General features: G+C 45.1%; 1 protein-coding gene across 2 annotated transcripts in view; it reads right to left on the minus strand.

Annotated features, from left to right (window-relative positions):
- ZDBF2 (zinc finger DBF-type containing 2) overlaps positions 1-20,885 on the minus strand; it is an 82,815-nt gene that overhangs the window by 10,975 nt on the left and 50,955 nt on the right. For both annotated transcript variants that reach the window (XM_077448515.1, XM_077448516.1), the window contains one exon: positions 512-639. In XM_077448515.1, the coding sequence (XP_077304641.1) occupies positions 512-639 (128 nt within the window). The remainder of the gene's footprint in view (positions 1-511; positions 640-20,885) is intronic.

The raw sequence follows: 20,885 nt of genomic DNA on the forward strand, positions 1-20,885 counted from the left end.
CACTCTCAGCTGAAAACTAGGATTATTTACTGGGCAAAAGGCATCTCTTTTTTAGAGATGGTGGACATTGTTGGACAATTGTCAACTGGGCAGGAAGTGAAGGTAAATCTAATCAAAGGTTAAAAGAGATATATACGTTAGCTACACACCATATGGTACATATAACAATTTTACTTATAGGAGTGCTGAAGGAATCAAATCGATGGCACAATCATTCATGAAAAAAGATGTATGTCCAGGTATAGGTCCATTCATTATAAAGGATGTTGATTTTTCACTAGCATGATCAGTACAAAAAGCCAACATTTCAGAACCCTGTATGGTCCTTTTATTAGGGCAGCATGACAAAAAACATTTTTCCACCCTATTCAAACAAAAAAAAAAAACTTAACAAGACTTCCACTTTAGTTCTAAAAATGAACCACCAGTTTTGAGTGGACTTGTTCTGTACATTCTCACAAATACCTTACTAAGATAGCAGAAGGTATGTTGTGACAAAAGAATCTCTTACCTAGTATCATGGTAGTTTTGAGGATGGTAGCGATGAACATCTTGCAAGAATCGCTCCATCAATGCACTTGTGGTAAATCGATTCTTATGTAGCTTGGATACATGTCTGTGCTGTTCACTTGCAAGGTGCTAGAGAGAAGATTAAACAATAAATATAGTAAATTAAATTACAAAAAAATGGAAATGCAAAACAAAATGTATTTTCTGTATCTCTTAACCACTGTTTCCAACTGCCCGTAAAAGCCTGTAGCAGGAGAAAAGTGCCAGTAAAAATTGTTGTGATCGCCTCAGAATGCGCAGTTCCCGGAGATGGCTGAGTCAATCCAAACTAATCTTGAATTTGCTCGGTGCCAGGGGGCAGGTCTGGCAGACAAGGCTGTGTGGGCACGGCGTGGAGTAAAGATGTCACAACCACACCGCGCCAGCCCAGGAGCCGAGCGAGTCGAAGATGAAGGCTGCAGTGCTGCTGTTGAGTGGGAAATACTGGGAGTCTGTGCTGCAAGTGCAGCTTTATGGTCATGTGTTCTAGTGGGGACTATTTATAATTCACATTCCTGGTAGAATGACATCTGCTGACTCCATGGCTCTCTGGAGATGAGTCTGGTAAGAGAAAGGTATTGGTGTGGGATGAGGAGGATGGGAAAGTCTGTGGATTTACTGCATAGAAAGCAATTACCAGATGAGGGTCAGTACCTGATGAGAGTTTAAAGTATCACAGATCAATGTCCACAATCTCTAACCACCTCTTGCATCCTGTCCGCAGCCTTTAACCACCACCTCCTGTATCTTGTCTGCATCCTTTAACCACCATCTCCTGTATCCTGTCTGCAGCCTTTAACCATCACCTCCCGTATCCTGTCCACAGCCTTTAACCACCACCTCCCATATCCTGTCTGCAGCCTTTAACCACCATCTCCCGTATCCTGTCCACAGCCTTTAACCACCACCTCCCGTATCCTGTCCGCAGCCTTTAACCACCACCTCCTGTATCCTGTCCACAGCCGCTAACCACATCCATATTCTGTCCGCAGCTTTTAACCACCTCATGTTTCATGTCCACAGCCTTGAACCAATACTTGTATCATGTCTGTAATCTCAATATGTCCTGTATCATGTCCTCAGTCTCTGACCGTCTCCTGTACTATGTCAACAGTCTCTGATCATCTCCTGTATGATGTCTGTAGTCTCTGACCATCTGCTCTAACATGTCCTCAGTCTATGAGCATCTCCTGTATCATGTCCTCAGTCTCTGACCATCTCCTGTATCATGTCCTCAGTCTCTGACCATCTCCTGTATCATGTCTGCAGTCTCTGACCATCACTCTATGGAAGGTGGTCTCTAAGTCTGCAGGATTCCCTCTTACAGTGCAAGGGAGAAATCTGCGTACCTGGATGCAAAGGGGAACTCTAATGTAAAGGGCAATGCTGCAGACCCTAATATGTGGGAACTCTGATGTAAAGGGGAATGCAGTGATCTCTGATATAAGGTGGTCTCTGGTCACCAGAGCCCCCTCTTACATCAGAGTTCCCCTGTAGATCATGATCTGCAACTTTCCCCTTTACATCAGAGTTCGCCTTGCACTGTAAGAGGGCATCTTGCACACTCTGATGTGTGGGGGAACTCTGTGCTGGCTGGGTTATAGTAAATGTTCATGTAAATTGACAAATATCGTTTTTACTTTTGTTTTAACTTTAACACATTGCTAATAGCACTTACTACATGTTTATAGTTTAAATATTGATATTTGCACTGTGTTTCACTGAAAATGGGCCTTTTATGTACTTTTTTGCAGGGTCAGTAAAAAACGTGGCTCTGTCAGTAAATGTCATGATTTTTGCCAGTAAAAAATTGGTGTCTTTGGAAATTTTGGCATTCTGTCAGTAAGGCCCTTATGCTCATGGGCGTTTTTACAGACACTTTTAGGAGCATCTTTTGAGGCTTAAAAACGCTTCTCCATGTTAGCCTATGGGATCATGTCCACCAAGGCGTTTTTGAGCTGTAAATGACATAGGCGTTTTTAAGCCAAAAAAAACCCCACAACCAGCACGTTCTGAGGCGCGGCGCTAGAGCTATAAAAACGGCAGACAGGCAAAGACGTGGCTTAACGTTGTATAGAACGTTAAGCTGCGCTTTTTGGCGTCTGCGTTTTTAAGCTATAAAAATTTAATAGGCCACAATAATGTCTGAAAACACAGGAAATTCCTGTCTGAACACTACCCAAATGTCCTTTGCACAGTGTGATTGTAGGTAGGACATAGGAGAAAGAAGATGGCCAGTGCTGTGTCTCAGGGGGAACTCTTAAGTGCAGTTAAGGCCCATCCTGAACTTTGGGATCTGGCTCATCCACTGCATGGAGACCATATCAAAAAGGTAAAAACGTGGGAGAATATCAGTGTGTCCATAACCCCGGGCTGGGAACAGATGACTAATGGAGCCAGAAAAGAGACAAGTAAGTCTATTTTCATTGAATGCATGATCTGTTTGTTGTGTAATGTAAATGAAGAATGCATATTAGTTTATTAACCCTTCTTTTGCACGTTTCTTTATGCAAAATTTTGCAAAAGAGGTGGAGAAGGCATCACGGAGTGGAGTACCAGCCCCTACAAAAAAAGAAAACACATATACCACAACAATTTGGCTTTCTTACGCCAAAACATGATAAATAGCAGCAGACAGTAAGTTATTTTTTTTGTGTTATTTTTTCATCATATATTTCTCTATGTGCATTGCTTTGCAGGCTGTTTCAATTTTCCAGGGATATTGTTTAACTTTTTTAATTGTATTCTCTGCAGGACAACATCTAACATTGCTTGGCAAAGGGAGGAGGCTGTGAAAGAGGCTCATGTGGATAGACCCACCAGTCCCATGGAGAGCACTGCCAATGCATCACCCCATGACAGCAGTGTGGCAAGTGTCATAGCTGAGTCTCCACATGAGGTAACTGTCCATCCGGTATGTCTGCCCTTTCTCATTGTCTGTCTGTCTATCTACATGTAAATTTAAAATGTTTGTTCTTTTGCAGGAATCCAGGGCTTTGGAGTTGTCAGCTGGCAGGCAAGTACATGTGGAGGTGCGCGGTCGTGTCATCGTGTCATGCTTTTGCTATGCAATACAGACATGCCAAATTAAGTGGTGGGCCACCACCACGTGATCCATATAATGCTTCTCATGATCTCCCAATGGCCCTCGGGAACTCAGCAGCGTTAGCACCCCCTCTCAATATCAGCCCCCTCCTCAACTCCAGCCACCACCTATCCCGTCCCAGACCTCATTTAACACCCCAAACTCCTATGGTGAATTTTCACCTTCTAACCCCCATTTTCACCATGATCTAACACCTCCCTCATATCGTGTACCCCACTACCAGCATGAGTTTGTGCCTGAATGCCAGCCCCAATCATTATTACCCCGTCCCCAACACCCACATCCCCATGGTGATCAAGCATCCACCTATCAACAGTTGTGATGAACCCTGTTCATTTATTTTTGAAAAATATATATTTTTTTCTTTCAGAAAAACATTTTGTTTTATTATTTGTGTTTTATATGATGCACAACAGCACTCCTTTGCACTCTGCCTGGGACAAACATATGCTAAGCCCAAAAAGGGCTAACATACCCTTGCCTCACGCTCAGTGAAAAGGACTTGTTGAACAATCGACAAAAAATGGACATAAAAAGAAATAACATGAATTTGAAAAGCTTTATTTAAAGAAAAATACAAGAAAGCAGAGTTCATTAATGATGTTTTCCAAATTCTTTTTTACACAAAATCATTTTGCCATGACACCTCTCTATCAGGTGATGCAAAAAATTCACCAAATTTATTTTGGATGGTCATAACATGTGCCGTTTTTATTTCTCACTATATAAAGGAAAAAAGCCACAACATTTTGAAAAACAAAACTGTTTCATATCAAATAAAAATGGTATAATATTTCAAACACCGCCAAATGACCCCTTTTTGGGAAGTGGAACCCCCAAATGTGATTTTTTTTTTTTTTTTTACACATTTTTGGATATAAAGAAACTTGCAAGCATAAATCTTCTGTTATTATTGGCAGAAACTAAAGAATTCAATTGCATTGCATTAAAATTGCATTGTGTGCAATGGCTAGATGTGACGGATATACCTAAGACACTTTAAAGCACCCCCAAAACAGTACAACACTCATTGGTGGTCATTGGGAATTTAACCTCTCTGGCGGTATTATTATGCCAGATTTTTGCATCTCAAAGCAGTACATTGTTTCGCATGGAAATTTGGCGTTTTATATTGTAGGTCTGTAATTCTTAGGAATAACTCACTGAAAGCGGGAGTTCCGCCATATTTTTTTTTTAAAAAGCCAGCAGCTACAAATACTGCAGCTGCTGACTTTTAAAATAAGGACACTTACCCGCCCAGGGCTCCCGCGATGTCGGCACCCGAAGCCGATCTCTCGATCGTCTCTCGGGTGCTGCTGCCGCCATCTTGGGTATGGGAATCAGGAAGTGGAGCCTTGCGGCTTCATTTCCCAGTTCCCTACTGCGCATGCTCAAGTCGCGCTGTGCAATAAGGATGGTCCCCGCTGTCTCTGGGATCCGTGTGTTTCCCAGCAGACAGCGGGGGACCTGCGGAAAGGGGCGTTGATTCTGCGGAAAGGGGCGTAGATTCTGCGGATATCTATGCCGGAAGTGGGTGCAGATACCTGTACTGTACAGGTACCTGCACCCCCCTCCCCCCTGAAAGGTGCCAATTGTGGCGCCGGAGGGGGGGAGGGTTCCAATGAGTGGAAGCTCCACTTTAGGGTGGAGCTCCGCTTTAAATCTGTCCAAACAAGAGTCTAGTAGACATTCCAGGTATGATAAAGTTTGAAACACAAAATCATAAATTATAATTTTATAAATAATTGTAAAAAATAATAATATATTAATAAAATGTATTCAATAATGTAATCAAATCAAAAACACAGAAATTGTCTCAGTTGCAGAATTGTCCCTGTTGTTACTTTCAGTGTTTGATGACGAATTTTCCCATGAATCACTTTCGCTCAATTCTGCAAGTGAATCTAATTTACTATCTCCGTTTTCTAGCTGGCCTAAAACCACTTTTGGCATAAAGGGACGCTTTTTGGTTGGACATTCTCAAATTTCCAAGCAGAATGAACAGTATATATAATAAAAAACTGCATGCAGGACACTGGACAAATCACTAGGGATAAAAGGGATGTGAAATTATTTGATACAGTAATGTAATCTTACAGATTACAATGTACTGTATGTGTTTTGTTTTTTGAATTTGGTGTCGGGCTCTGTCCCCATGTGTCTCCACGCTCGCAGGGAACGGAGCCCGAAACACAGTACATCGGGTGGAGTACACAGCCCGTGGACACAGCAGGAGGACATTGCAGGATCCTGGGGACAAGGTAAGTAACTTTCCCAGAATACTGCAATGCAATCCCTAGTGTGGCTCAGGGTTACCGATTTCAGTAATGAAAATTCACCCCGAGCCACACTTGGGACTAACGCCAGGGAGGTTAAAACATCACAAAACAAACCCACAATCATTGGTTGCTGCTTCCTATGTGGAATGATTGCTTTCACTTCCTATCCCACAGACATAGCAGGCAGGAAAAGGAAATATCTACAGAATAAGGTAAATCCCTGCTTAGAAAATTGTCATTTGAAGTGCCCCCATTGGAAGATTTCCCCTCTATTCCTGTGACAATTTAGCATTTTGGATTGTTCTGCACTTACACGATGTTTATCTAGCACCACCCCCAAAGGAGCCTCTGGTTAAATTTTGGGTTCTGTGTCCAGCGTCAGGACTCCGAGAACAATCTCAGCCCCCACCCCCCCCCCCCCCCCACCCCCGGTACACCTGGTTGAATAAAATTACTGCAAGTAAAGTTTACAACACAAGTGAGAAATAGGTGATTGACAGGGAGGGGACGCTGGCGCTATCTGTTCACTGCTTCTCCAGTGGACCGCATCTCCCTTTGAGAAGAGGAGGAGTATAGAGAGGCATGTAGGGAGGCATGTACCTCCGAAGTTCACCAAACTATCACGAGGGGAGCCGAGGAACGCCTCAAGTTGACTGAAGGAAACCCTGCGAAAGCCGGAAGAACCAGCTTCTGTTATCCCAGCCACAAGCGGGTGGGTACTCCCCGAGAAGCTGTACGGCATCGAGCCCTTAGGGAGAACATCAAATAGGAGCATAAGAAGCGGACGGAGGTACTTGTGAGCAGTATACCACTTTTTTTTTTCTCTTTGATCCAGAGTGATTGGCTAGATTCTAGAAGATTGCAGCAGTTTTTCTTAGAAAGTTATTGTGAAAAACATATCACGGGTCTCGGAGAGGATCCTGGCACTGTCTGTTCGTCGCTTCTGCAATTGAGCCAAAATAGCGACTAGTTTATATATCTTTTATATTAAGCAAACTTTTTAATACTTTCTAAATAACCTTTTACTATCCGTGCCACCAACCAGAGGATCTTCTTAAATAACTGCTTACTATATGCACCACTGAACCGTGGACCTTTCTGGATAGCTATCAGGTAGCTCTAATGGTCGTCCTACCTGTTGCCACTAGCAAAACACCTGCTTAGTGACTCCCTGGAATTGGCTTGACTCAGCTTGTCCATGCCATTGTGAAGTGCATCTGGGAAGCCTGAAACCACCCATCGCCGCTATTGCAGAGTTGAAAGTCCTTGCAGCTATCATTCTGGCTACGCAGCTAAAAACAACCTGCACTTCTTCCATGCCGCTGTCGGCACCACCACAATGTTGAGTTACTCCATCAACCAGTTGATAAATCTCAGCAGTTTTTCCACTCCACCGTGCACTGTAGTGGTTAAACAATTAGGACTTCTCCACCATCCATGCCACATACATAGGAGTTCGTGTAGAAAGTTTGACTGCTCACAGACAAGCCATACCACCCCGGCTCTCTGGTCAGCAACACGAACTGTCGCTCCACACACGCATCATCAGAGTGCTGTTCTCTATCGGATATGTAGTTTGGACGTCTCCATGGCAACACCTCTCGGTGAGCTGAATGGGAAATGTGGAGTGGACTTTAGTTTGCTACAGCCTGTGCAAAGATTTGTTGCGTCTTCAAGTAGCAAAATGTAACTCTTAAAGAGGAAGTAAACCCATCAAACCGTATAGGTTTAGGAGATATTTCTTGGACCTACAGGTAAGCCTTAATTTAGGCTTACCTGTAGGTCAAAGTGGTTTGTAAGGGTTTACAACCACTTTAAATGCACAGTCTATTACAAACAAATCCTGCCTCATTCATGATCATATCCTGGATAAATGTCTGGACTATATGTGCATTACAGAGACCCGACACCAACCAAATACTTTTTCCTCTTTAAATGAGAGCTTCCCCAAAGATATAGCTACCTCTAAAAAGCTTGCAGCACAGGGCGCAGTGGGGGCCTGTCAGTCATTTATCGCAGCGATCTGGAGCTATCTCTGCAACCATTACCTGAACTGTCTTCATTTGAATGCAAGGCCCCTTCCCCTGTGCTGGTCCTCCTTATTTATCGACCACCAAAACCAAACCCATCGTTTATCACTGAGATGTCAAATCTTCTCACAACCTTCTGCACATCCTCTGCCGATGTTATAATTTTGGGCAATATGAAAATTCACATTGACACCCCCTCCTGCCGTTTTGCAGCGGAATTTCTTCAACTACTGTATTGTTTTAATTTTAAACAACTTGTTGATGTCCCCACACACACCAGGGGGGACACCTTGGATCTGGTCATTACAAACTTTGCTCTTCTTACCAACCTGCAGGTGTGTCTGATCACAAGGCCAATTCCATGGATTTGCCATCCCCATCTAGACTCTGCAAGCCTCAACGAAATATCTGTTTCAGAAACCTAAAAAACAAACTCAGAACTCTTGGCAGCAGACTTTCAACATCTTTCCACACACTTTTCATCAGCTGACGAAGCAGTGGATTACTACAACAGCCTACTTAGCAGCCTCTTGGACCTCCATGCCCCTGTTAAAATAAGAACAGTCATCTTCACCCGCTCAGTTCCCTGGTTCACAGATGAAGGCAGCAGGGCAGGTCCTTGAGCGGCACTTCAAAGCCTCTGGCCTCACTGTCCACAAACAAATTTACAGTGAGCAGCAACAAAAATATGCGCAGTCCTCAAAGAGGCAAGGTCACAGTTTTACTCCAATGCCATCCGAAATAGCCCAGGAAATTCCAAGCAGATTTCTCCACTCTAAACCACCTTCTTAGACCAAAATCCCCTCCACTTACTGCCCTTACAGAAGAGCAGTGCAATAAATTCATGGATTTTTTCACATCAAAAATTGCACATATCTGCTCTGCCCTTTCTGGTCCTCCCACCCAAATTGTTCCCCCAACATATATCATCTCCCAACCCCTAAAATGCTTTCCTGAAGTGTCATCAGAAGAGGCGCAGATCATCATCAGGAATATGAAACCCTCCACCTGTCCTCTGGACCCTCTCCCAACTTCTGTGGTAAAAACTCATATCACTGTCCTAAGTCCCCTGATCACCGCTGCTATGAATCATTCCCTCCAAACTGGTAATGTTGCCCCTGTTTTACCAAATGCCATTATCAGACCTTTGCTCAAAAAACCCACTCTTGATCCGGAAGTCCTATTCAACTATAGGCCCATCTTCAATCTCCTCTTCATATCGAAAGTACTTGAGAATGTAGTTGCCACACACCTTCAGGCCACCTCAGACATAATAACCTCTTTGAAAAATTTCACTCAGGTTTTCCCTTTGCTCACAGCACAGAGACTGCCCTAGTCAGAGTTACAAATGACCTCCTCATATCATCCGATGGTGGCTCTCCTTCCCTCCTCATCCTCCTGGACCTTTAAGATGCATTTGATACTGTTGACCATGGTATTCTTTTAAACCACCACTGGACTCAATGACACAGCCCTCAGTTGGTTCAAATCATACCTCAAAAACTGGACAGAATACATCTCCCTGGGCCACTTCAAATCAGAGGTCAGTCCTTGGCCCCATCCTCTTCATCCTCTATCTCTATCTCATCCTCTATCTCACCCCCCTTGGGGTCAGCCATCATAAAATTTCATTCCACTGCTATGCCGATGAGACACACTTATGCCACGTACACACGACCGGACTTTCCGGCAGAAAAGGTCAGATGGAATAATTTAGATATTCCGATCATGTGTGGGGCTTCAGCTGACATTTTTCTTCAAAAATTCCAATGGACCTAGAAAAAGAACATGTTTTAAATCTTTCCAACTGAATCAATTCCTAACGGGAAAACCGTTTGTCTGTATGATGGTCTGACGGACCAAATACAACGCAAGGGCAGCTATTGGCTACTGGCTATTGAACTTCCTTTTCTAGTCCCGTCGTATGTCATTGCGTTAGAAACTAACGGACTTTGGTGTGATCGTGTGTGGGCACGATTGGCACTCCTTACCAGACCAAATCATCTTTCATAACCAGAATCACCTTTTCTGGTTCTAACATCCCCAGTCACAAATCTTGGTGTAAAAATGGACTCCCAACTTACTTTTGAAGCCCATATAAATCATCTATGCAAGACCTCTTTCTACCACCTCCGTAACATCTCTACGTCCTATTCTTTCCCTTTCAGATGCCGAAAACCTGGTTCATGCTTTTGTCTCCTCCAGACTGGACTACTGTAATGCACTTCTCATTGGGATTCCTAGAAAGAGTCTGCAGAGGCTTCAGTACATCCAAATCTCTGCAGCAAGGATCCTGATGAGAGTGCAGAAACATGAGCACATTACCCCCATTCTTCACTCACTCCACTGGCTTCCTGTCTCTGCCAGGATTGAGTACAAGGTTTCCCTCCTCACACACCAATACATCCATGGACATGCTTCCCCTACCTCAAAGATCTTCTCAAACCACAAAACGCAGCACGTCCCCTCCGCTGTAATCACTCAAACCTTCTTCATATACCCAGAACTAGACTCAGGACAATGGGAGACAGGGCCTTTTGTGCAGCTGCCCGGCGCCTGTGGAATGCCATACCTGATACCTTGAGGGCTTAAGACATTTCTTTTGAGCAAAGCTTTTTGTCTCTTTTAGATGTTTGTTTCATTGTATAAACTGCTCATTCTTCTTTTTTTGTATTTAACCTGCAGCACTTTGATGAAAAGGGCACTATAAATAAAGTGTATTATTATTATTATTATTATTATTATTATTATTATTATTATTAAATACCTTTCGCCTGGCTGTGGGACATGCCAATAAATACACACCCACCAGTTTAGTGGTAAATACGTTTAGCCTGTTGATTGACTATTATAGCATAAGTAACAGTTAAACTGATAAACAATGCATATAAGCTTTAAATGCAACAAGGGTACTTAGAAAATCCATACTAGGTTTGAGTGCACTCAAACTAATAGACAGAGGTATAATACCTTTTTAAAACTGGCAAGCATATAGAGCTTCTAGGGGCAGTCCTTAGTTCTAAATTTTCGTTGGAGCTCGTTGGCGCATGTTGTGGCTGTCAGTAAGGCCTGCAGGCAGTATTAGAGCTATGGGGTCACTGGTTAAGTAGCTCTTAGTGACTTTATTCCCTTGCAGTGGTAGCAAGTATTGGCTGCAAAGCCCGCTCACCAGTCACAATAACACTAATTTAGTTCCCCCTCCGATCAGGAATAAACTCACTTAGATTGCTTAGGGTGACTCTGGCAGGCAGCACGGCAGCATCCCGGGAGTGGCTCCATCTCTCCACTATCCGGTCCCAGAAGTGCTTGCCCACACTATAGTAGCTTCCAATGGTGCCTCGTCCTCTCTCCACACTGGCCCCAATAACTTGCTGCAGACTTAGGCGTTTCCCCAAATGGCTGTGGATTTCTGCCAACTCAGTCGCTAATGCCGTGTACACACGATCAAACAATCCGGCGGAAAAGACAACCCCCGCCGCCCGCGTGTGGGCTCCGGCAGACTTTTTTTTACCCAAAAGTCCGGCGGACTTAGAAAGTAGTTTTTCTTTAAAAATTTGTCCGCCGGACTCGCAGTCCGGCAGACAATACGCCCATGTGTGTGCACTAGTCCACCGTACTTTTGAAATGAACAGACTTTTCCCGCACGGAGAAAAGTCCGTTCATTTTGAGTGCGGCTCCAGGTAGAACTGACTACTGACTGACCGGCTGGGTTGCGTGCTCGGATAAGGGTCTTATATGGACCTTGGGGGGGACCCCACGCCATTTTTTCGGCATAGGGCTTCCCCATTAAGTCCATACCAGGTGACGGGGCCAGTGACGTGTAATCTTGCTGCCGAAGGCGGCGACATTGACTTCCTTCGCTAGTCCGGGCTACCTGGAGCCATGCTCAAAATTAACAGACTTTCCTCCGTGTGTGTGGGCAAGTCCGTTCATTTCAAAAAGTATGGCGGATAGTCCAGCGGACTTTGTCCGCCGGACCTAGCCCGCCAGAAAAGTGTGTGGGCAGGTCCGCTCATTCGGACAGTCCGGCGGACTTTACGGCGGTTTGTCTGCCAGACTAAGTCCGCTGGATTGTCTGATCGTGTGTACGCGGCATTACTTTCTCTGGCTGACAATCTTTGGCACAGTTGTTCTCTTCTCACTTTCTCTGCACTGACATGTCAGAGTCTTTTCTATTCCTGGGCTTCTAGACTCTCTCTCCCTCTCGAATCTCCTCAGCTCTTCCTGAAACTCCCCTTTTCTCCAGTGTGCTCTGTGTCTCTGAGTTTTCTGGAAGGACAAGTCAGCATCTCCCTGTCTCCATCTTGTGGCCAAAAGGAGAAATTGCATTACAACATGCCTGCTACATACTGCCCCACCAAAGAACCTTTGATCCCCAAAGGAAGGACAGAGTCTATCAACATATAATATCCACAACCTGTTACATGCTTTCAAAATACAATGAGAGGCAAAAACATGTTAGTACATGTAAGAAAGCAAGCAATTGGCAAGCACGTATGAACCTGACAAGGGAACCTCCCACTATTTGTCATAAGAGGTGAGGTTGTCTTGCCCACAAGCCACTGATATTGGGATGGCCCACCTAGATGTGTCAGGGGGCTGGAGTCACCCTCCACTAAACTTGTAATGGGAAGGGATGGCGTGTTGTGAGTTCGTTGAGAAGTATAGATATTGGTGGGTGAATTGTTTGTTTTTCCCTTTGCTTTTTGGGCTCAGATAGTTCTCGTATAGCAGTCTCTTCCTCTTCCACAATAGAAGGTTGAAGAGTCCCTGTGTCCTCTGCAGTTAGGGAAATCAGAAGATCCTCCTTGCCTGTCCATGATTGGCTCTGTGGTATGAACTCTGGTGCCTCAGGCCTGAGGATTCCAGTTTCTCTAGAATCCATTTCTCTAGAAGGAAGAAGAGTGTCAGTTTCTGATAGCATAGACTGCCACAGCCAATCCATGCCCAGTTCTTCACCCTCACTGTTCTCTTCATCTGTGTTCAGTGGCACAGACTGAGACCTGGTTATTGAACATGATCTCTGAGTAGTCCGAGCAAGCTGTGGATCTGGTTGTTGAGGCATTCAAACTGTTTCTGATAGAGGTAGCAGATGATTCTGGTGCCAGGTCTTTAGCGAGCCTGTGCTCCCTTCTGGGATGAATCTGGTATACTGGTAATCCTGGCAGCTGCTTACAGATGATGTAGGGCTGTGACATCCAGCAATCACCCAGTTTGTGCTTCCCAGGGACGCCCAGGTTTCTCAGTAACACTCTGTCGCCAGGCTGTAAATCGTGTACTCTCACCTTCAGGTCGAAGTTCCGCTTGTTTCACTGGCCCCGGGTGTCTGAGGCAACCTGGGCTTTTTCATATGCTGTTTTCAGACTCTTCCTCAGGTGATCTGCATATCCTCTGTGTCTTTTAATGAGTCTACTCTCAAAGTCTCCCCCCTAGTCAGAGTGAATACACTGAGGTAGGTCGTAGTGGACAAAGAACTTCTCTAACAGTATTTTGGCCACCATAGGTGCTTGTTAGTCTTTAGTTGGGAATGCCTGGGTATACCGGGTGAAGTGGTTGGTCCCCACCAGAACATTTCCCTGTCCACTCAAGTCAGGCTCCAGACACAGAAAATGAATACACACTAATTCCAGTGGTCCTTGACTTCAAAGATGGCTCATTGGGGCAGCTCTGTGGGGCAAAGTCTAACTTTGTATACACGTATGCAGGAGTGACAGTATCCCTCAACTTCAGCCCACATACAGAGCCAAATGAACTGGTCTCGCACCAATTTGAATGTCCTCTCAGACCCTAGGTTTGCCATGAATGTCATGTAAGGCAGTCAGCACAGTTTTCCTATGCTTTCTCTGTTAGAATAGCTGCCACTAATCTTCAGGATCATTTGAGCGGCCCCTTCGGTAGACCACCCGATTGTGTAACTGCAATCGATCCCATTCCTTGTGCACTAGTTGTGCTTCTGTTGGAGAGTCTGAAAGCAGTAGATCTGGGCGTTGGCCCTCCAGGACCTTCAGTGTTAAACTTCAGAGGGGATCTTCCATCTGGTCCTTTCTTAAGTCCCTATCTAAAAGCTTAGGTAGGCCACTTTCCCTGACCTGGACACTGAGATTCCGATGGCTTCGGCCCCAGTTGTTCCTTAGGCCTGATGTTTTACCCCCTGACACAAGGCTTGTATCACTTCTGGTGTTAGTTGAGTCTACTCTTCAGACCAAGCCCCTGCATCATAAGGTCTCCTTGACAGGGCATCACCATCCCGGTTCCCGACCACTGGACGGTACTTTAAACTGAAACAGAATCCTGATAGGGCGGCCAACCATCTGTGCCCAGTGGCACCTAGCTTGGCGTTGGTAAGAATATATGTGAGCGGGTTATCGGTCTTGACTAGAAAGTCTGTACCATACAAGTAGTCTTTCAACTTGTACACCACTGCCCACTTCAGAGACAAGAACTCCAACTTGTGAGTAGGGTAATTCTCAGCAGGTGCCAGACTTCGGTTCACATAAGCAACAAGCCGCAGGTGTCCATCATACTCTTGATACAGTACCCCGCCTAGCCCATCTAAACATGCAGTTCATACAGCTTGGTTGGATCAGCATAAGCCGGAACAGGAGCAGTTGTTAGACTATACTTCAACTACCGAAAGGCTGGCTCGCATTGGGTAGTCCACTGGTCTTGGTTTGACTCCCGAGGCTTCCTGGGCCCTCTGGGTCATCTAACTGTATTTGTTGGGTTTGGATCCTCGACAACATCCTCATTCTTCAATAATTCATTAAGGGACAGAGCTACTTTAGAAAATCCTTCGACAAACTTTCTATAGTATGAGCAAAATCCCAGGAATGACCTAAGCTCAGTTACATTGGTAGGCCTTGGCCAAGAGGTGACAGCTTCCAACTTCTGGGGGTCAGTAGCTATTCCTTCAGTGGAGACAACATGGCCGAGGTAATTAACTAAGGCTGGTAAAACTGACATTTCTCCAGGGACAGCTTCAACCCCTCATCATGGAGTCTCTTCAGGACTTTCTCCAGACTCTCTTCATGTTCTTCAAGGTTTTTGCTGAAGATGATGATATCGTTCAGGTATAGCAGCATTTCGATCAGGTTCATGTCTCCTACTGTCTTCTCCATCAGTCTCTGAAATGTTGCTGGAGCGCCAGACAGACCCTGAGGCATCCCATCGAACTCAAAGAACCATATTGGGGTGATAAACGCTGTATTCTCCCTATCTTGGTAGGTATGCTCAAACTGGTACACAAGGTCAGAGGCCTTTTATGTTCTCCCAAGTAGTCGTGAGCAGTACAGTTCTGTTTGCTAAGTTTCAGGTTGCAAACAGCTTCTGAGTAGGGATGAGCCGAACACCCCCCGGTTCGGTTCGCACCAGAACTTGCGAACGACCCCCGCGTTCGTTACGAACGTTAGAACCCCATTGAAGTCTATGGGACTCGAACGTTCGAAATGGAAAGTGCTAATTTTAACGGCCAATATGCAAGATAGTGTCCTAAAAAGGGTTTGGGGACCTGCCTCCTGCCTCAGGGGACATGGGTCACTGCAAAAAAAAGTTTTAAAAACGGCCGTTTTGGCGGGAGCACTGATTTTAATGACGATTAAAGTGAAAAAAAAAGGTGAAATATTCCTTTAAATATGGTGCCTGGGGGGTGTCTGTAGTATGCCTGTGAAGTGCCACGTGTTTCCCGTGTTTAGAACAGTCCCTGCACAAAATGACATTAAACGGAAATAACACCATTTAAAACTGCTTGCGGTTTTAATGTTATATCTGGTTCCTGCAATATGGTTGAAAATCATTGAGAAAAATGGCATGGGTAGCCCTCCCTGCCCATTACCAGCCTATTTGGGTCTTGTACGCATATTAAGGGGAACCCCGTACCCATATTAAAAAAAGGAAATGCGTGTGGCCCCCAGGCCCTATATACTCAGAACAGCAGTATACAGGCGGTGCAAACAAGACAGGGACTGTGTAGGTTCATAGTTTCATAGTTAGTAAGGTTGAATAAAGACACTAGTCCATCCAGTTCAACCTGAGTGAGTGTCTACAATTGTCCCTGTACTTTGTACACTCACATTGGTCCCTACCCTCAAGGAGCCCACAATCCAAGGTCCCCATTCATATACTAGGGCCAATTTTGGACCGAAGCCAATTAACCTACCTGCATGTCTTTGGATTGTGGGAGGAAACCGGAGTACCCGGAGGAAACCCACGCAAGCACAGGGAGAACATGCAAACTCCAGGCAGGTAGTGTCGTGGTTGGGATTTGAACCAACAACCCTTCTTACTGCTAGGTGAGAGTGCTAACCACTACACCACTGTGCCACTGTTTGTTGTGTTAAGTTGAACCTGTTTGTAATTTTCAACCGGTACATTTTTAAAGTGTAGCTCCAGTCAAAAAAACAATTTTTAAGCTTTTTGGAAAACATAGGGAAGGGTTATCACCCCTGTATAATTTGTTTTGTCGTCCATCTTTTTTCATCTCACTTGCTGCTGTCTCCTTGCGTTTGCAAGTAGGAGATGTTTGTAAGTTGGATGTTTGAAAGTAGGGGCCTGCCCTATATTATAGCGGTATGTACTTGGTACAGAGCACGCAGACAGCACGCACTATCTCCTAACACTACTGACTGCAAGCTCTATTATTAACCACTTGACCACTGGGCACTTAAACACCCTTAATAACCAGACCAATTTTCAGCTTTCGGTGCCCTCACATTTTGAATGACAATTACTCAGTCATGCAACACTGGACCTATAGGAAATGTTTGTCCTTTTTTTCACACAAATAGAGCTTTCTTTTGGTGGTATTTAATCACCTCTCAGTTTTTTATTTTTTGTGCTATAAAAGAAAAAAGACCGAAAATTCTGCGAAAAAAAGAATTTTTCTTCGTTTCTGTTATAAAATTTAGCAGATTAGTAATTTTTTCTTCATAAATTTTGGCCAAAATTCATACTACTACATATCTTTGGTAAAAATAAGTACAAATTGGTGGATATTATTTGGTCTTTGTGAAAGTTATAGAGTCCACAAGCTATGGTGCCAATATCTGAAAATTGATCACACCTGAAGTACTGACGGCCTATTTCCTTTTTTTTTCCACAAAATTGTCATATTATCAGGTTATTTCACACACACAGCATATGCATACCAAAAGACCCTGGAGAATACAATGGTGGTCGTTGCAAATTTTTATCTCACACGGTATTTGCACAGCAATTTTTCAAACGCGTTTTTTGGGGGGAAAAAACAGTTTTGTGCTTAAAAAACAAACAAAAAAAACAGTAAAGTTAGCCCAATGTTTGCATAAAGTGAAAGATGAAGTTATGCTGAGTAAATAGATATCAAACATGTCACTCTTCAAAATTGCACATGCCCGTGGAATGGCGCCAAACGTCGCTACTTAAAAAATCCCCATAGGCGACGCTTTAAAATTTTTTTTACTGGTTACATGTTTTGAGTTGCAGAGGAGGTCTAGGACTAGAATTATTGCTCTCGCTCTAACGTTCTCGGCGATACCTCACATGTGTGGTTTGAACACCGTTTTCATATGTGGGCGGGGCTTACGCATGCGTTCGCTTTTGCATGCGAGCACATGGGGACATGGGCGCTTTAATTTTTTTTTTTTTTTTTTTATTGTTCATTTTACTTTATTTATTTTAGTTTGACATTTTTTTCCCCAAAAATATATTTTTGATCACTTTTATTCCTATTACAAGGAATGTAAACATCCCTTGTAATAGGAATATGGGGTGACAGGTCCTCTTTACAGTGAAATCTGGGGGTCAATATGACCCCACATCTCACCTCTAGGCTGGGAAGCCTGAAATAAAAAATAAAAAAAAGATTCTGGCTTTGATCGTACTGGAGAGTTGGTAGAAGCACCGGAGGGCGGTGAGGGGTGGGGGGCGTCTATGGCTGGGTATTTCAGGGTATCACCGAGTATGGCTGGGTATCTCCGAGTATGGCTGGGTATGGCAATTTATGGCAGGGTATTGCAGAGTATTGGCGGGGTATTGGCGGGGTACTACAGAGTAATAGCAGGGTACTGCAGAGTATTGGGGGGTACTCCAGAGTAATGGCAGGGTACTGCAGAGTAATGGGGGTTACTGCAGAGTAATGGGGGGTACTGCAGAGTAATGGCAGGGTACTGCAGAGTAATGGCAGGGTACTGCACTGCAGAGTAATGGCGGGGTACTGCAGAGTAATGGCGGGTACTGCAGAGTATTGGGGGGTACTGCAGAGTATTGGGGGGTACTGCAGAGTAATGGGGGGTACTGCAGAGTAATGGCAGGGTACTGCAGAGTAATGGGGGTACTGCAGAGTAATGGCAGGGTGCTGCAGAGTAATGCCAGGGTACTGCACTGCAGAGTAATGGCGGGGTACTGCAGAGTAATGGCGGGGTACTGCAGAGTAATGGCAGGGTACTGCAGAGTATGCACTGGTATTGCAGAGTATTGGCAGGGAATTGAGGGGTTAAATTCGGTGAGCAGCGATGTGGGCACTGCAGATGCAGCCAACATCGCTGCTGACACAGATCTCTTTCCCCTCCGCTGTACCGATCGGTACAGAGAGGGGAGGGAGGAACCGGCGTCATAACATGACGCCGGTTTGTTTACAAGTGATCACTCCGTCATTTGACGGAGCGATCACGTGGTAAACGGCCGCGACGAGCGGCCGTTTACCGTGATCTGTGATGCGCCGGGTCCTGTGGACCCGGCGGTCACGGATGCTCTCGAGTGCGCGCCCCAGGGGGCGCGCGAGAGCAGAATTCTGGGAAGCCGTTAATTAACGGCCTCTCAGAGTTAAACAACCGCCCTGAAGCCGTTAATCGGCAATGGGCAGTTGTTAAGTGGTTAAAGCTAGATCACTAGCTATATAGGTGAGGTGAATATAGTGGTGTATACTGCGGTCAGGGCACAGACAACAACCACTACACAGCAGCAAGATAGGAAATCAGCCAAAAACGATCGGTGTGTACTGTGTTGAAGGTACACAGAACACCCACTGCTTCAGATGCTAACACACTACACGAGGCCGCCTCAAAGGCGGCCTTATATAGTGTGGGGCGTGCACTACACAGCCTGAGCTATGATTGGCCACAGGCAGGATGCCTGTGGCCAATCATGGCTCTCCTCGCTGCTGGCGCTGCGATTGGCCAAGCATGCGGGGTCACAGTGCATGCTTGGCCAATCATGGGGCAGCAATGCACTGCGCCACCGCAGTGCATTGTGGTCGGCGCGTGCGCCACTCGAATTTTGACGCGAACGGACCAAACGTTCGGAATTCACCGAACGTACGTTCGACTCGAACACGAAGCTCATCCCTACTTCTGAGGCTGGTCCACTCAAACTCTCTGTGATTCTCTGATTTTTCTGGGCCGCAGGGATGTCCCACTCATCTAAGGCTTGCATGGCTTGCTGCAGCCATTTCTCAAAACTCTCTTTACTGACAGGAACTGGCCATTTTACAGAAAAGGCCACCAGCTTTGAATTCCCGAGTGCTTTCACACTGGGGCGGTGAGCTTGCAGGACAGGAAAAAAAGTCCTGTAAGCAGCATCTTTGGGGCGGTGCGGGAGTGGTGTACACACTGCTCCCAAAACGCCCTGCCCATTGAAATAAATGGGCAGTGCTGCCCACAAAGTGCTTCAGCAGCAGCACAACACGGCTGCTTTTAACTCTTTCTTCAGCCACTAGCGGGGGCTAAAGGCATGCCACTAGTGGCCAAAAAGCACGGATATAACAGCGGTAAAGTGCCGCTAAAACTAGCTGCACTTTACCACTAACGCCCCAGTGTAAAAGTAGCCTTAAGCTTTAACCTCATATTATAGGGTTTTAGTAAATCTGAAGGAAAAAATCTACAGAAAATTGTATAGTATAGCTTTAGACTCTGTTAGATCTGCAATTTCCATGGTGCTGCACATTTGATCATTTATGACAACAGTCATTTGATGGCTTGACAGTTACATAGAGAACACAAGCAACTGTGACATAAATTCATGGCATGCCTTGATGGGTTTGGTTCTGCTTTGACTCTGAACACCAGGTATGATCTTTATTGCATACTTACACTGAACCAGCATAGGCCAATGTAAGTATGCATTACTACAGTGATAGCCACCATTCTACGCAGATCATGTGCCAGTGGTTTCCCTATAAGAGATCACCTTGTATTAATAAAAAAGAAAAAAGTTGTCCTATGAATGGTGGTATTGTTGAATGAGCAAACCTCTGTGGTCAGTGCATAGTGGGGAAGCTACTCACAAAGGATCTGAGCAGGACCCAGAACTTAAGCTGGCTGTATAAGGTTTGAATCGCGGCCTGTTTAGTATGGACTGCTTGAGATTAAAACCATGTATGAGCAGGCTGAATGTACCCAAGTTGATCAACTTGGGTACAACCAGCCTGTTTAGCCTTCCCTTCAGTCTTGTACAATTCTATAGGCACATTTCTGGTTTCACTGCACACTGAGCTTCTAATCATGCCTCAGAAGCTGCAGGAAGTCAGTCTGCCTCATTTCCTGGCTTGAAGACTCCAGTATCACTCTTTTCTTCCCCAGCCTGACCTTCCCTGGCCCACCCAGTGATATTAACGGCAGATTAAAAAAAAAACATGTTATACTTACCTGCTCTGTGTAGTGGTTTAGCTCAAAGCAGCCCTGATCTCCTCTTCTCATGTCCCCTGCGGAAGCTCGTGGCCCTTCCCTCCTGCCCCCATAGCAAGCAGACTTGCTCCCGAGATGTTGCTTTGTGTGTCCATTCACACAAGGAGCTTGACTCGGCCCCACCCTCAGTCTCTCCTCATTGGCTCACTGGCTGAGATTGACAGTAGTCGGAGCCAACGGCTCCCACTGCTGTCTCAGCCAATGAGGAGGTAGAGACCCAGGAGAGACGCTGCTCTCATGCACATTGCTGAATCCAGATGGGGCA

This window comes from Lithobates pipiens, unplaced genomic scaffold (genome assembly GCF_037356315.1).
Source record: "Lithobates pipiens isolate NorthernLeopardFrog02 unplaced genomic scaffold, aLitPip1_a1.2 Scaffold_22, whole genome shotgun sequence".
In the NCBI taxonomy this organism is placed as follows: Eukaryota; Metazoa; Chordata; class Amphibia; order Anura; family Ranidae; genus Lithobates; species Lithobates pipiens.